This window comes from Thermobia domestica, chromosome 5, assembly GCF_964235325.1.
Source record: "Thermobia domestica chromosome 5, izTheDome1.hap1.1, whole genome shotgun sequence".
Lineage (NCBI taxonomy): Eukaryota > Metazoa > Arthropoda > Insecta > Zygentoma > Lepismatidae > Thermobia > Thermobia domestica.
The window spans coordinates 87,064,097-87,079,703 of NC_137458.1; the positions used below are offsets into that span (position 1 = coordinate 87,064,097).

At 34.9% G+C, this 15,607-nt stretch overlaps 1 protein-coding gene across 1 annotated transcript in view; it reads right to left on the bottom strand.

Moving 5' to 3' along the window:
- Positions 1 to 2,631: 2,631 nt before the first annotated feature.
- lace (serine palmitoyltransferase long chain base subunit) overlaps positions 2,632 to 15,607 on the bottom strand; it is a gene marked incomplete at its 5' end in the record, with an annotated part of 46,698 nt that continues 33,722 nt past the window's right edge. Inside the window, 3 exon segments of the mRNA XM_081758784.1 lie at positions 2,632 to 4,529; positions 6,951 to 7,080; positions 10,393 to 10,528. Of these exon segments, the coding sequence (XP_081614910.1) occupies positions 4,422 to 4,529; positions 6,951 to 7,080; positions 10,393 to 10,528 (374 nt within the window). The 3' untranslated portion in view covers positions 2,632 to 4,421.

Below are 15,607 nucleotides of genomic sequence, written 5' to 3' on the forward strand. Positions count from 1 at the left end.
TCTCCCATACTGAAGGCGAATATGCTAACCATATAGCAAGAAGGCAGCTCAAGAACTTGCGTAGGGTTTGTATTATTTTTGTTGTTATGAAGTTCGTGAAAAGAGGTGATACGAATTATGTTTAGAAGCATACAAACATCTTTTTCTCATTTTACACTCTAAGAGGAAGTGACAATTACAAACAACGGCACACCAAGTTGACCGTAGACTTTATTCAAGTCAGTAGCTGTATCAAATTTTATGGAACCTTTGAGCTAGTGCTTGGAGGGCATGACGAAACGCAAACTTGTTTGAAATCCAAGAATGGCATTTTTTTAAAGCTCTTTTACATTTTCCTACGAATTAGATTCGGTTTTGAAAGAGCATCTTAAGACTATTGTATTTAGAGAGATACAAATATTGTTTGAAATGGTACATTGGAATACATGTACGTGTACCATGACAGTATTAACGATGGTGATTGTGTTGCTATAATCGCGGATAAAACTACCAACATAGTTTCTATTTTTAAATGGTGATAGTGTTTCCATATGTGAGGTAAAACTATCGAATGATTTTTGGACTTTTACAAAACCAACCTGTCTCGAGCATGGTCGTCTGCATGGTGCTAAATCGCTCACCCCTGAATTTTTGAAGAGACTTCAATTCTTCGAAATATATATCAAAACAGATTTGCTTACTCAAGTGATATAGTACTGAATATATTAATACTGGAATACTATAGTATATTTACTGTAGTTAATGAAGCTATGCAATGTGGGTAAATAATTATTTCAATAAGGATTGTGTGTACACATCTATCAGAATATGTAATCGAGACTGAACTTTAGTGTCAGTCTTTAACCATCCCTTGGAGAAGTACTGCAGACAGACAGAGACAGACAGACACACAGATATATATATATATATATATAGGGTGTTTCAAAACAACACCGACAACGTTTGGGAGGTGATTCCTCACATCAAGACAAGGCAAAAAAGTATAGACCAACCTGGGTGCACAAATGCTTTCTTTGGGAGTTATAGGCTGCCGAAAACATGAAAAAAATGAGCTTTAAAGGTCCATAGCTCCAAAACAATGGGACCTACCCTAGTCAGTTCAAGACTTCACTTAGGAACTAGTATGCGCGCTATCCAAAAATACCAGTTTCACAATCCTGTGGTAGTTCCGCAACAATTTTTATTGAAGTAGTTGAAGAGCACTTCCAATTATATGCCCGTAGCCAAACTCCCTCTAAAAAAGATTGTTGCGTGAGTACCTTAGGAGTCTGAAACTTGTATTTTTGGATAGCGCACATATTAGTTCCTAATGAAGTCTTGACCCGACTACGGTATGTCCCATAGTTTTGGAGCTATGGGCCTTCAAAGTTAATTTTTTCATGTTTTTGACAGGCTATAACTCCGAAAGAAAGCATTTGTGTGCCCAGGTTGATCTATACTTTTTGTCTTATCTTGATGTGAGGAATCACCTCCCAAACGTTGTCGGTGTTTTGAAACACCCGATATTATATCTATATATCTATATATATATTAGCGAGAGAGAGAGGCGGCAGAATTATCCTCACATTATGAAAAATGAAGGTTTTATTATGCTATTAAGTTGTAGTCACGGAAGCTGTTCCAAATATCTATCATGTATTAAAACGGTCTTTGATCAACTTATGTTTCCCGTTTGATGTATTTAGTAAGTATAAATTGACGAGTCATTGTGTTTGCTATGCTTTTCATGTTCTTTGTAGTAAGTATGTAAAGCTCCCTCATGGTTATATTGTTAACGTATCTATCCTCAACGCAGGAGACCCTGGTTCAATTTCCGGCGGGAGCTTAGGTGGTTCGCATTTCACATGAAGTTGTAGGTCAATGTCTCAAGCAGTCTGTTACTGAAAGGGACGCTAAACCGAACTCAAACACTAATATGTATGTGATCTGGTAAACTTTAATGTTTTTGATGGGTTTAAAATTCGTTAGCGAAGATCACGAACAACAGAAGTTCAAAGGATAATCTTCCTTCATAAACACACACTAATGGTTATAAAGAATATACAGAAACCATGGTATCAAATCAGCACTAATTAAAAACGTAATTTAGAAGGTCCTCTAAGCCGTTGGAATATGTAATAATTTACCAGGTCACTTGCAGTTATTTACAGATCTATTTGAAGACGATCAATTTCCCCAAGTTTAAAACGATTTTGAAACTTGCAAACCACATGAAATTTTATTTCTGTGCAACAGATGTTTTCAAAATTATTAATTTAAAGACTGATGAGACGGGAATGAATCTGTGTCCAATAAATTTTGAATGCCCCACTAATACATGTTATCACCTATCTCTACATTAATTCCTTTCTGTACGATCCAAGGTCAAATTTAAATAAGGGATCAAGGTCAATATGTATTTTCTCGAGTACACTGTAACACACAAATGAAGAATCATCCACAAAAGTTGATGTCCATGTAATCGATCTGATCTTTAAATGCAAATCTCATGTTCTCTACTCATTTCCTTCCTTTCCATATTTTTACAACTTGAATATATTAATTTTTAAACAAAATTACTGCAATGACTAGATGTACTTCAACAGTTGCGGATGATATAGCTCAAATAAGTTGTAAAAAAATTAAAATATCTTTTCTTTTTACAGTAATTTCTTTAACAATTCTTTTTTTCTTACAATAGCAGAGCTCTAGTGACATTTCTGTAAAAGGCATGTACAATCAATTAACATTCATGTGTGGTGAAGACAATCTTATATTTAACAATGCCATTCTGCAACAATAATAGTTATGATCAACACAAATTCTTCTAATTACTGCTTTTCAAAAACTTTTAATCCACTTTACCGTATTTGTCACCAATAGGACGATTTAGGTTTCCGAATTTTGTTTGTTACAAAATAAATGTGAAGTACATTTGTGCAATGTGGAAAAATCACACAGCATGAAGCTTGCTTTCATAATTGCGTACGAAAACACTTTGCTTAGCAATGAAAATGTAAAAATAGTCATATATCAAATTACACACATTGTAATAAGAATAAATACTCATGAAGAAAGTAAAAAGATAGTTTCACAAAATAGCAAAATACTCTTGACACAATCTTGCTTTGACTGTTTCTAAATAAGATATGAACACTCCTATGCAATAGGCACTTTTTTAAATGTAAAGAAACACATACTCTCACATTTTGGTCTTGCATGGAAATAACTGTGTATGGAATGTAACAGGCAGTGCAAGGATCCTGAATGAAACTGGTATTCTTTTAGGTGCACATAAATATATTCATCTTTCTAAATACTTATTAAATAAAAGTTCTCTTTTTCATGTGCGGTACGTAAATATGAGAAACATACACACTTACAAAACTACTCATAGAAACATTGACACAATAAACAAAAAACACAGTATATTACAAGGTAAACAAACCACTGGTAAAAGGCATACTGTGCAAAGTTGAATTCTACCAGACTCACTCTGAAGAATGGATTTTCTTACTTGCAAAACAATTAAAAGGACGAGAAAATTATCCGTGTGAGAAAGACATGAAAAACAAATTTACTTTAGAAAAATTCTTCTCTCATAGGAAGAGCAATGCATCTTATCAACACCTTTCAAGGATGTGCCTAATTTTATTCGACTTTGAATTTTGACAAGACACGGAAGTTAATCTACTCGGTTAAATAAAATATCCAGTCCATATTAGTCAAATATATATACACAAAAAAATGAAACTCTTCGCCCTAGGAACGAACACACGTAAACGGTGACAGTGCAAGTTTGAAATCAGAAAAGGAACGACTTCAATATATATATATATATACAAATAAGAAGAAATTAATACAAATGAGCAACCACAAATGAAGATCCCACGCAGTATAGTAAAACGGATGTTTTGTTAATAATTGCATATCCAGTTACGTCCAGAAAATATAAATAATGCACTTAAAACAGCACATTCATAAATACACTTCCCTGCATCTTTGGTGTATTATTTTAATTTTAAAAATTCACTGTTAAATCTTTTGCTCTTGAACACTAAAAGAAGCATTTGGAAAGATCTTCGAAAATATTAATCATGATCAAAACTAACTTTCACTTATGACACGAAGTTCCGTTTCTACCATGTCAAACGACATGAAAATTTTTAATGGCAATAATTTATGAAAGCACCAACTGGAAGGTGTTCAAACACTTCACATGCTGAACTAAAAACTCTTGAACTCATCCTCTAGTTCAGTCCATCATACCAGTAACAGGAAATCATTTCAGTTGCCCACTCTACTGCATTCAATAGCTGTTTAGGGTTTAATACATAATTACATTAAAAGTACTCTGTGCACAACCAGCTCCTTAAAAGGCAACATTTTCCTTATTGATTTGTAGTAAGCGCATACTGTTAACTTAAAACAGTTTAATCCAATCATTCGATTTCGTCCTCTGCACCGTACACTACAGGACCTTTCAGACGAGGTCTCTGTGAATACCTAAGGCCCAAGAGGTCTGCTAATTCTTCAATCTTCTCTAACGCCTAAAATGAAACAACAAACCATACAATTAGCAAACACATGTGATTCAAGTATCAGAATAGATAATGTTATATGACTTGTTATTTTCAGTAGTTATATTAGCAGGCATTTTTAAAATATACTTGGAATATACATCGGATTTTCTTTTTATTACGTTTACCTTGAAATATTTTAAAAATAAGTTTTGCGCTTCTATAAAAATAAAAATCACTAAAAAGCAGAAAATAAAAACGCGCTTAAGAGCAAAAAATAATTTTTAAAAAGTTGAAAGTGCAAAATTAGTTGTTAAAGGGAGCTAAAAGTACTTATTAGGCTTTAATTTGTCTACCTTGTCTCAAACTCCAAATTGTAAATTTTCAATGGTTTTTGAAAATTACTTTCTAGTTTTTAGAGATTTTAAAATTATTTTATGCTTTTTTGAATTCCTTAATTATTTTATTTCCTTATTTTTGAAATTGATTAATATATTATTTTACAGTGTTTATCATTTTTCGCTACTCCATCCCTAAACTAAAGGTGGGGCACTTAACTTTACAAAATCGGTTGGCCTACGAAACATGGGTAAACAAATATTTTCTTTTCTTCAAATCGGGATCCTAACTATGGCCTATGATGCGTTAACAAAAGCTCTTTATTGACTTCTGTCCTTAGCCAATTGGACCCAGCTTCTACTTTGTATTCCAATTTCTGCGAGATCTACCTTCTAAATTGTCTTTGCCTCTGCGCCTAAGTCTTCCTAATGATCGCTTTCCGGTTGGATTTCCAGTTAAAACTTCGAAAACGTTCTTACTTTCTTCCATCCTGGCTACATGACCTACCCACCAGAGCCTCCTAGACGACTTGACCCTTACAGTGTTGGTAAACTGTAAAGTATAAAGTTCCCGCCATTCCCGTTCCTCTTGGGTCCGAATATTCGTCTAAGGTTTTTATTCTCAAATACTTTCAGTCTGCGTTCTTCCCTCAAAGTAAGCGATCATGTTTCGCAACCATACAGCACAACATGCATCATTATCATTTTATATATTCAAATCGGGATACCTATTACTTAAATATATGTGAACATAATATAAATACGGTATTAACACTGTCTGATGTTTAGGAGTTTTATGATTTAACTCACAAGACTATCATTAGATTCTTATGAAATTTATACGGGGCTACCGTAAAACCATACTCCTTCAAACAATCAAATCGGTACGCCGGTCTCGAAACTAGCAAACATTAACATGAATAGCCATAATCAGGGTTGGCAAAAACCATGGTTTTTATTGAAAAAACTAAAAAACCCGGTTTTTTTAGTTTAAACCAGGTTTTTTGGTTTAAATAATTTGCTCTATGTATTTATAACACATATGGACAGAAATAAGTTTGTTTCGCCTTGGTGTTAGTATGCAACAACCGGGTTATGCTGGAAGGGGTCACATAAGCTTAATCCAAACCGCTTCTCGGCTTACATCCAAGAGAAATTGTCCTCCATTTGAACTCGAAACCGGGACTAATTGGCTACAAATGCGATACATCTGCCGACTCACTCACGAAGGATTCCTGATAAAAATACGTTGGACTGATCTTTACATATTTGTTAATATAATCGTCAACAGTCATTTCAGAAGGACAAAAAGAAACAATTGCACAAGTAGAACCATTATACAGAATTACATATGGACAATTTCAAAGTACTAGAGTACAGAAGAACTAATTTAGTCCAAGTCAGTTCACTACGACTTTTATTAGTCCAAGTTAAAGAAATATAACGACTTAATTTGCGTATCAGTAAGAAAAATGAATAAAGATACGAATTATTTGAGTCCATTTGGCTCTCAAAGATTCTTGTGATACCAATAATTGCCTCTTGTGGGGTTTGCATGACCCCCCTCCCAAAAAAGTACGGCATTTCAATGTATTTTATCAATAGTAAGCATTATTAAAACGAACCAATGTTTAAAATTTTCCTTTGGTTGCATAACAAGAATAACAAACTATAAAAGAAATCACAAAAGAAACATCCATAAAGTTACATAAAAAAAGGTTGCTTTTGTAATATAATCTCTGAGTAATGAATGGGGAATTTAGGTCTGATTATAGTACAAATAATATATGGGAGTGAAACGTGATAACCCACAAATTTGTGTTCATCAAGATTTTACGAATAGTTACACTTTTATTATTATTATTATTATTAATAATAATAAAGAACATTTTTCGTTTTTTTGGTATAAACAATGGTTTAAACCACAAACCATGGTTTAAACCAGCCAACCCTGGCCATAATAATAAAGGTTTTAAAGCACGCGTTGGACTCTCTGCGTGAATCGTTCTTACATACTTTGTTTCGTATGAAAAACGTTAATAAAAAAAATACATTTACCCAATTAACCTTATCTGCATTATAATGCATATTCAACTTCATGTATTATACCAACCTCATCAAGCATTTCTTTTGTGTGACCCGCAGACAAACAAAACCTAATTCTGCCTTCCATCAGCGGGGTGGCGGGAAATCCCACACCAACAGCAGCTATATTTCTCTTCGTCAAATGCCGAACAACAGCCCTGGAATTTAAAATAATTGAAAGTATTTTTTTAATTGCACAGATTCCGATATTAATTGAAAAAATACAATACATATTATTGGGTTATAAAAATATAAATATCAAAAAGTGAAATCAACAACAGTGTAACATACATGATGAACAAATATTCAATTTACTGAGAAGTTCGTTTGGCTTCTCTGTTAAAGATTAAACTCTACATAATTTTTCTTCAATATATATTTTTGAGAGTTATGTCAGTTTATTTCTTTCACTGCTTCTTCAACTATTTTCAGCAGAGGCATAATTCTATACAGTTCTTCATCTCTGAATTAAATAAAAGTTGCTTAGTATCAGGATTTGACAACTTTAATTCAGAATTTTGCCAGTGAATTTTCTCAGATGTATTTATAGTTTTTTCATTCTCTTTTGGACTCACGCAAAAACAATATCTGTTTAACAAGATTTTTATTGGAAACTATTACAATTTTTTAAAGCATAATATAGTTGATATATATTAATTTCCAAATATTTATCTGGAGGTGTCAACATGTTTCAAATTTCAACCCAATAATTACCGAAGCATTACACAATACATTCAATGCAAGTTTACCAGTAGGTTCGGATTATTTTTCTTACGGCAATTACTTCATATAGTTTCTTTTTTAAAAAAAATAAATTTAATGCTCATAATGATTCTCTGGACCACAAAAATAATACATGATCTAAATTATATTTGTAATAACTACAGGGTTACGTGGCACCGAAACTCCATTTATGTCAAGGCATTTGAGTCAAGGCATACATAAAAGCAACTGAACATATTAATGCAAATTCTGAGAGCGATGCAGTTTAATGCAGAACTGGAATAAAGTTTCGTGAAATTCATGAGTTTTTTTCTAAATGTTACAGTAAGTACTGTGTAGTGAGAATAAAATAAAGGTGATAGCAGTCTAGGTAATCTATAAATGCTTAAGTTATTATCCAAAAAATTGAACATATAATAATAATAATAATAATAATAATAATAATAATAATAATAATAATAATAATAATAATAATAATACAAACAATTAAAAGAACTAATGTGTGTTATATATCAGATATTCAAAACAGTTCGTGCCGGCGTGGCGAAAAGTGAAATTCAAACGGCAGGTATTGGTAATCCTGGCGGGATGACATCCTATGTTGAGATTCCCGTGAATTCTCAGTCAGTGTAGAGTTGTGAGACTTGTCGGACGTGTGGAAAGGAGTTGTGTTGGAACTAAAATCTTTAAATGAATATGTCGGTACCAAAGGATGTTTTCGGCCGTGTACACTGTATGAGTTGAAATTGGGCAGCAATGTTCTAGAAGCTGCTCTGCTCAAAAAATATGCTCCGCGTTTGGAAAGCCATCTAGCAGTCAGTAAACAGCAAGAAAGTGTCTGATCTGATCTGTATTGGAAGATGAAGGCCTTCAGGACAAACCCCAAACTGAGCGTCCACCTATTACCGACGAAGTCCCGCTCCAGGACATAGAAAGTGATCCGTGCAAGATGCTTGCACACGGGTTTGAAGAATCGGAGGAAAGATTCAATTGGATCTACATAGCCTCGTAAAGACATGGAAACTCAAATGAGTTCCATTAGTTTTGAACAAGGAAAAACACCAGCAACTAACCATTTGCTCTTCATTGCTGTAACGTCACAAGAAAGGGGATTTGATATTGACAAGTGGCGAGACGTAAATGTTACATAATGACCGCAAGGGAAAATATCATTGGTTGTCTCCTAGTCCTGTCGCATTTGCTGCCAAACAAAACGTTCATCAACAGAGCTCTGCGTTTGGTAAACCAGCTGTGATATGCATTTTTAATTGCCGTAGAGTACCAGCTGACGAGTACTCGTCCCAGTTGCAGAAGTTTGGAACTGTACTGCATCAGAAACAGCGAGTATTAGTCAACAGGAAAGGAGGATCCTTCTTTACGACGCCAGGCCTCATACGGCGAAAGCGACTGAGGAGATTATTCATTTATTCACAAAGTTTCATACAGCACCACGCCACTAGCTGAAACTACAACATGAAGACAAAAAGATAAAAGAAAAAAAAAAGGGATAAAATACTGAAAAAAGGTTCATCTCTCAATATACAAGATTTTCATCAATTGAAATGAAATGAAATCTAAGTTTTACGTCCCACGGTTATGCCGGTTACGCTAAAGGAGACGATGATGAGATATAAGTGAAATGGTGGAATGAAGAGTGGGAGGAAACGGAAAAACCTCGAGAAAACCCACGAGCACTGTGTCCACCACAAAGTCCACACGGCACGAGCTGGGATCGAACCAGGGTCCCCAAGCACCGGAGGTGAACGCTCTACCATTGAGCCACCGCGCCCCCTTCTCATCAATTGAGTTCTGAAGTTTCTCTTAGAGGTAAAAATGTTACATCCTGTTGACAATGTATTGTAATCGTGCGCCAGTGTGTGTAAGAAGGAGCGCTTTACAATTAATAATCTAGGTGTCCCATACGTTAAATTGAGAGAGCAAGTTTGTCACCGAGGAACACGAAAGTTAATCTGAGATGGTAAAGATGCAGAATGAATTTTGTCACTGATGATCTTATACAGGTGAAGTAAATCAGCTCTGCGACGTCGTTTGTCAGGGGAATAGTTACGGTAATTAGTTCTTGTTTCGAGTAATTACGTAACTCGAGAATTCTAAATTTAACTATGGCAAGAAAGAAGTTTAATACAGAGTCAATGCCAGATAGATTAGTAGGTACTACCATGTTTCATATAAGTGAGCAGTATTCAATGCCCGAAGAAATAAAAGCTTTTATCATACTTGGTTGGGAAGTTTTACTTCATCCTACTTACTCCCCGGAGTTGCTCCATCCGTCTATCACCTGTTTTTGGCCATGAATAATCATTTGCACGAGCAAAAGGTCCGAAATAAAATGATGCCACGCAGGCGATAGTTTATATATATATATATATATAAACTAGGAACAATAACTTTTACAAACGGGATTTGTAAGCTTGTAACTCTTGGCAACATGTAATGAAAGCTGCAGGAGATTACTTTGCTAAATAAAATGCATTTCCACGATATTACTGGATCATTATTTCTCAATGCAAAGAACCTTTTTGGATACCTGATACATATGACTAATTTTGATTTAATCTACCAGTCAGTCTAATACACCATTCCGCATTCAGTGTATATTTGAGTTCTTGTAAACAACTTTTGTCCCTGTTTTATTACCTTTTGAGATATTAAATTATTTGTATATTTCAGTTGCTTGAAATGTCTAATGATACTTAACATATAAAACTAAAAGAATAATAACTCACCCAATTTTAGAATGCATATACACGAGAAGAGGCACAACTGGTGAATCTTCATTGCCATATATAATTACACCCATTTGCTGTAATCTCTTTCTGAAATACCGACTATTTCTTGCTAATTGTAATACTCGTCGCTGACCTGCAACGAAAATCGTTATTAATTACTTTGTTATCGTGAAATGCTTATTAAATGTTTAAGTCACGGGATAAACATATTTTTAATAATACTATGAACCAATGTTAATTATACAGTTGTGACGATTCTTACCGTCAATTCATATATCCGGTGCCTCCGCTGGTTTGTCACGATTCTTAGTTCATTTGCTCACATGTAACTTTATTATGACATCATGACTTGAAGTATATGTGGTTTGTATCTTATATTGACTTATAAACCGAGCATTGGCCACGGTCAAATAAACTTCGAGATCAGACTTACTAGTTAGTGCGTGTACAATGTCAAAAACTGATATATGCCAAGTTAGTCACGACCGAACAAGATGATTTTAAGTTAGTGGAAGAACAAGAATGGAGTACGCGCCATTGGCGTGGGAGGCCCGGGTTCGATTCCCGGCGGGAGCTCATGTGGTTCGGATTCGACGTTAATTAGCAGGTCCACGTCTCACATAGCCTCGCTGCTGAACGGGACGTTAAACTCAAAATCAACTCAACTCAAGAACGAAAATGTAGAATATAAATACACGAAATACCCATTTGAACCTTAAACACTAGTTATAAATGATGTTCTTAAAGAAAAAAAACATAAAAAATATAGCTTTAATCCATTATATCACCTAGAAACTGAATTCCGTTTGAATTTTGTAAATGGGAATGTGGTATTAATACATTAATTTAACGCTATCTTCATTCATTTGGAAGTTACTGGACGGTATATACTAATAGTTACCATATTAATAGAAATACCTTAACAATACAATTTGGCTGAATAATACAATATATAACACCGGATCATCTTTAACCTGTAGTATAGCTTTAATTAGTCACAATACTGAAGCACATAACGTGTGAGTCATTGCCAGAAGAACAGTGGGACTATTTTTCACGTAGTGCAGCAATCAGTGGCGATGTATGATGAAATCAGCACCAGACACGCTGCTACAAAACTGATCACAGATGTTCGATAAAGTCCAAGTCAGAAGAAGTGTTGAAGATCACACTGTGATCTTCAAACCACGCCTGAACAGGTCTGGTGTATCTTTCAATGCAATGCCATGTTGAAACACTGCGTCATTGTTCATTGTTGAGGAACAACATCTGTACCAAGGGATTCACTTTCTCAGCTAAAAACTCTACACTCTCTGGTAGTAATTCATCCTTTGAGAGTTAACAAGCCCAACCGAAAATTGTGGACTGCAACATCACCGAGTTAAGTGTTTAACAGTAAGAAGTAGGCAGTACGGAAAATACGTCTCTGGGTGTTCGCTTTACGTGAACTTTGGCCTGTTGTTGGGACAATGAGAAAGATGACTCATCGATCCATATTACTCTCTTAGATCGGCGGTGAGGAGAGGATTCGAAACCAAAACCTGACCACGAATACTGATGTTATACAATTCTCAGAGGTTGTGATTGTAGGAACAGGTCGTTTCAGATGCTGACTGGTTTCTAGAGTCAGTTGTGTTGCAGAGTTCCCATGTAAACTCATGTCCAAAATTATTGTCTCATGTCTATAAATATGCTGTAGGAATATAATTTTATAACAAATAATATTTCTTATAATGTTAGTATGTGTATAATCGGCAAAGACATATATGTGGCAAATTTCATGTCAAAAGAGCAGTAAGTAAGAACAATAAAACGAAAATTAAACTTTCTTGTCCATTTAACAACATTTTGTTTTATTCATTCTAATTTTCGTATTCATAATTCTTTTCCTATGAAATTTACCACAAATATACTGTACATTTCCCGATTGTACACATAGTATCAGTATTAAAAGTACCCTGCAAAATCATTTACCAAATTATATTCCTACAAGAAGACAGTTATAGATATGCGACAATCATTTTGGACATGAGTGTACTTGGCGAGCACAAATTTCCTGACTTTTCCACGTTTTCTAGGTCATGATGGTACTAATTTACAGGTCCCATAGATAATGTAACAAATAGCAATGCCACGTATACACCACGTGAATGAGTTTGGTTTGTATGCCGTGATATATTTTTTCAATCAATACTGAAACCAGAAATGGCAGACTTAGATCACTTTAGGTTTCAATAAAGAGATTAGAGTGGAAAGGAACACATTCTTGAGACGCTTAATTGATTACAGAGAACTGCTTCTCTTTATCGATTACCGCTTTTACTCTATAAAATCACAGTTAAAACTGGAAGCGAATGATTTTCTACCACTTCTGGTTTTAGTATATAGAAATTAGGGTGAAATGGAATGTATTTTTGGGAGGCTTAATTGACTGCAGAAAATAGCTTTTGGCTATGTGTTACCATTTTTACTCTAATAATCAGCATTGAAACCGTAAGTGGTTGATTTCTGACACTTTCGGTTTTAGTAGAGAGATTAGAATGGAAACGGAACATATTCTTGAGATGCTTAATTGTTTGAAAAAAAGCTTCTCGCTATCTTATTTTTAGTCTGTAAGGATCAACGTTAAAACAAATTTGTACTACTTCCGATTTTAAGATAGGGACGAAAAGTATTCTTCGGACGCTTAATCGACTGCAGAACACTGTTTCTCGCTATCTATTATCGTTTATGCTCTATTGTGATCAACGTAAAAACAGGAAATTGTTGATTTCTACTACTTCCGGTTTTGGTATCGCTTGTATCAACGAACTATTACTAACTTTTGAGACTCTACAATAACCAAATTTGGTAGTGATTTATTAATTAGTTATCTACTATGCATGTAAATGTATATAGTGCGTGTGAGTAGGGAAGTATTGCAAACTATCTAATTTAAAAGGTCATATAAAAAGTCTCCGCGGTTTTTTAGTATATTTTTGAACGAAAAAAAATTCTTCATTGAAAATCAATTTTAAGCAAGTACATATTGGCCATTATTATCTATGACCTTTTGCCATTTTTCGGGTAGCTTCATAATTCCATCGGTATAAAACTTCCGTGATTTATCGTCGAAAAACTTGGTCAAGTGATTTTCAGCGACGCTTCGGTCAGTCATTTTTTTTTTTTTTACCATCGAGAGTTTAGTAGAGACCGAAACAAATAGTAGTCAAACGGTGCAATGTCCAGGCTACACGGTGGATGCATCAAAACTTCCCAATGAAGTTCCGTCAATTTGTTCCGAGTCATCAACGATCATCCGAGAATTGGCCAACAGAAAGGGAGTTATGTTTCATCATGACAATGCGCGGCCACATACATCTTCGAGGACTCGGAACAAACTGACTGAACTTGGTTGGGAAATTTTGATGCATCCACCGTATAACCCGGATCTTGCACCGTCTGACTGCCATTTGTTTCAGTCTCTGCAAAACTCTCTTGATGCTAAAAAAAACAATTGGCCGATCGAAGCGCCGCTGAAAATCACTTGTCCAAGTTTTTCCAGATAAACCACAGAAGTTCTACACCAATTGAATTATGAAGCTACCCGAAAAATGGCAAAAGGCCGTAGATAATAATGGTCAATATGTACTTGATTAAAACTGATTTTCAATAAAGAACTTTTTGTTCAAAAATGTACCAAAAAACCGCGGAGACTTTTTATATGACCCTTTATTTTATAAAATATCCCCTACCAAACAGCTAGGCAAGGTCAAAAAACATGGGTTCTTAAAAGTAATTCCATACTTAAAAATTCTCTGGATTTTCAAGGTTTTCCAGATCGGCGGGAATCCTGATTAGCTCTACCGTTCTTTGTGACAGTTCTCTTCAAAGTTTGGCCATCACTCTCACCTAGGCTTGCATTAAGTACGTCACACTTTTCCTCTGATGTTGTCTTGATGCAAGTTCTGAATACCGTCACAACTTTGGACATTGATGCTCTCGATATTATCTAAAACACTGTAGTCTTGGATACACTTGCTACAACTCAGAGTGTACCCACACTTTATCCACTTTGAAAATCGAAGAGGTCTGCCATTTTGAACTATTAACGTCTCGCCTATTGCAGAGACGAACCCTTACAACACCGCTTCATATACTGTCACTGAACATAGCATAATACAAGACAGTCACAGTGTGCACGAAAACTCACAAATTATTACGTGTGTTTCCACTATTTTGATAACTATCTATAATTTTAACGAAAAATGGGCAATGTACTGGATTTCGTATTGGTACGGTAAGCTCAATACCGAGATTCGATCCTAGTCTAATCAATTTTATTATTATTATTATTATTTTGTGTTCAACGAATTTGCACCTATAAATGGGTAATTTTTTTTAAAAAAAAGTAGGTCGATTTCTCTGTTTCTAACGTCATCTACGTCCATTAACCCTACGTACACCAAAGAATTTCGCGTAACATTGCACACTAAGGGAGGGTTAAAAATGTCCACCACATAAATAATTTTCTGTTCTAGAAAATGTAATATTCTTCTCTATTTTGTACTAACTATAAATTAAGACAACTGAAGGCACAAAATAAACAAAATTATATTTTGTGAAACAGAAAATAATGATTTATGTGATGGACATTTTAAAGCCTCCCTTGGTATGCGGTGTTACGCGTAACCTACGATTCCACTTTTAATATCACTCTAGGTCCTTTCCATTTAGGTGTACGACGGCATGTGTCAGCTGTATCCTAGGGACGCCTAGTGTCAGAATCTTCAACTTTAACTGGAAATAACTTCATGCATATTACGGTAACACATTACACCACGGGAGGGTACTTTATGTCCACCACGAAAACTTCTTAAAATTTTCTTTTTTTTTCGGGCACAAAACCTAAGTTATGACAAAACTAAAGTAACGTCCATAAAAATTCTTATCCTAATAAAAGTGTGGACAATTTTTAACCCACTCTGGTGTACGTAGGGTTAATAAGACTGATATAATCCATCGTGGTTTGCATAGCAGAACTGCGATAGCAGCAATGCAAATGTGTGTCTAGACAGGGGGCAGGCCGAGTACTGCACTAATTACAGTGTCTGCATAGTAGGACGGGCGTCGATTTCTGTCAAGTCACACGCTTTCCTTGATTTTTTATGTAGTTAATGTGTTTAATACCATGTACTTAATGCACGACAAACAACTGTTGGCATTTTATTTA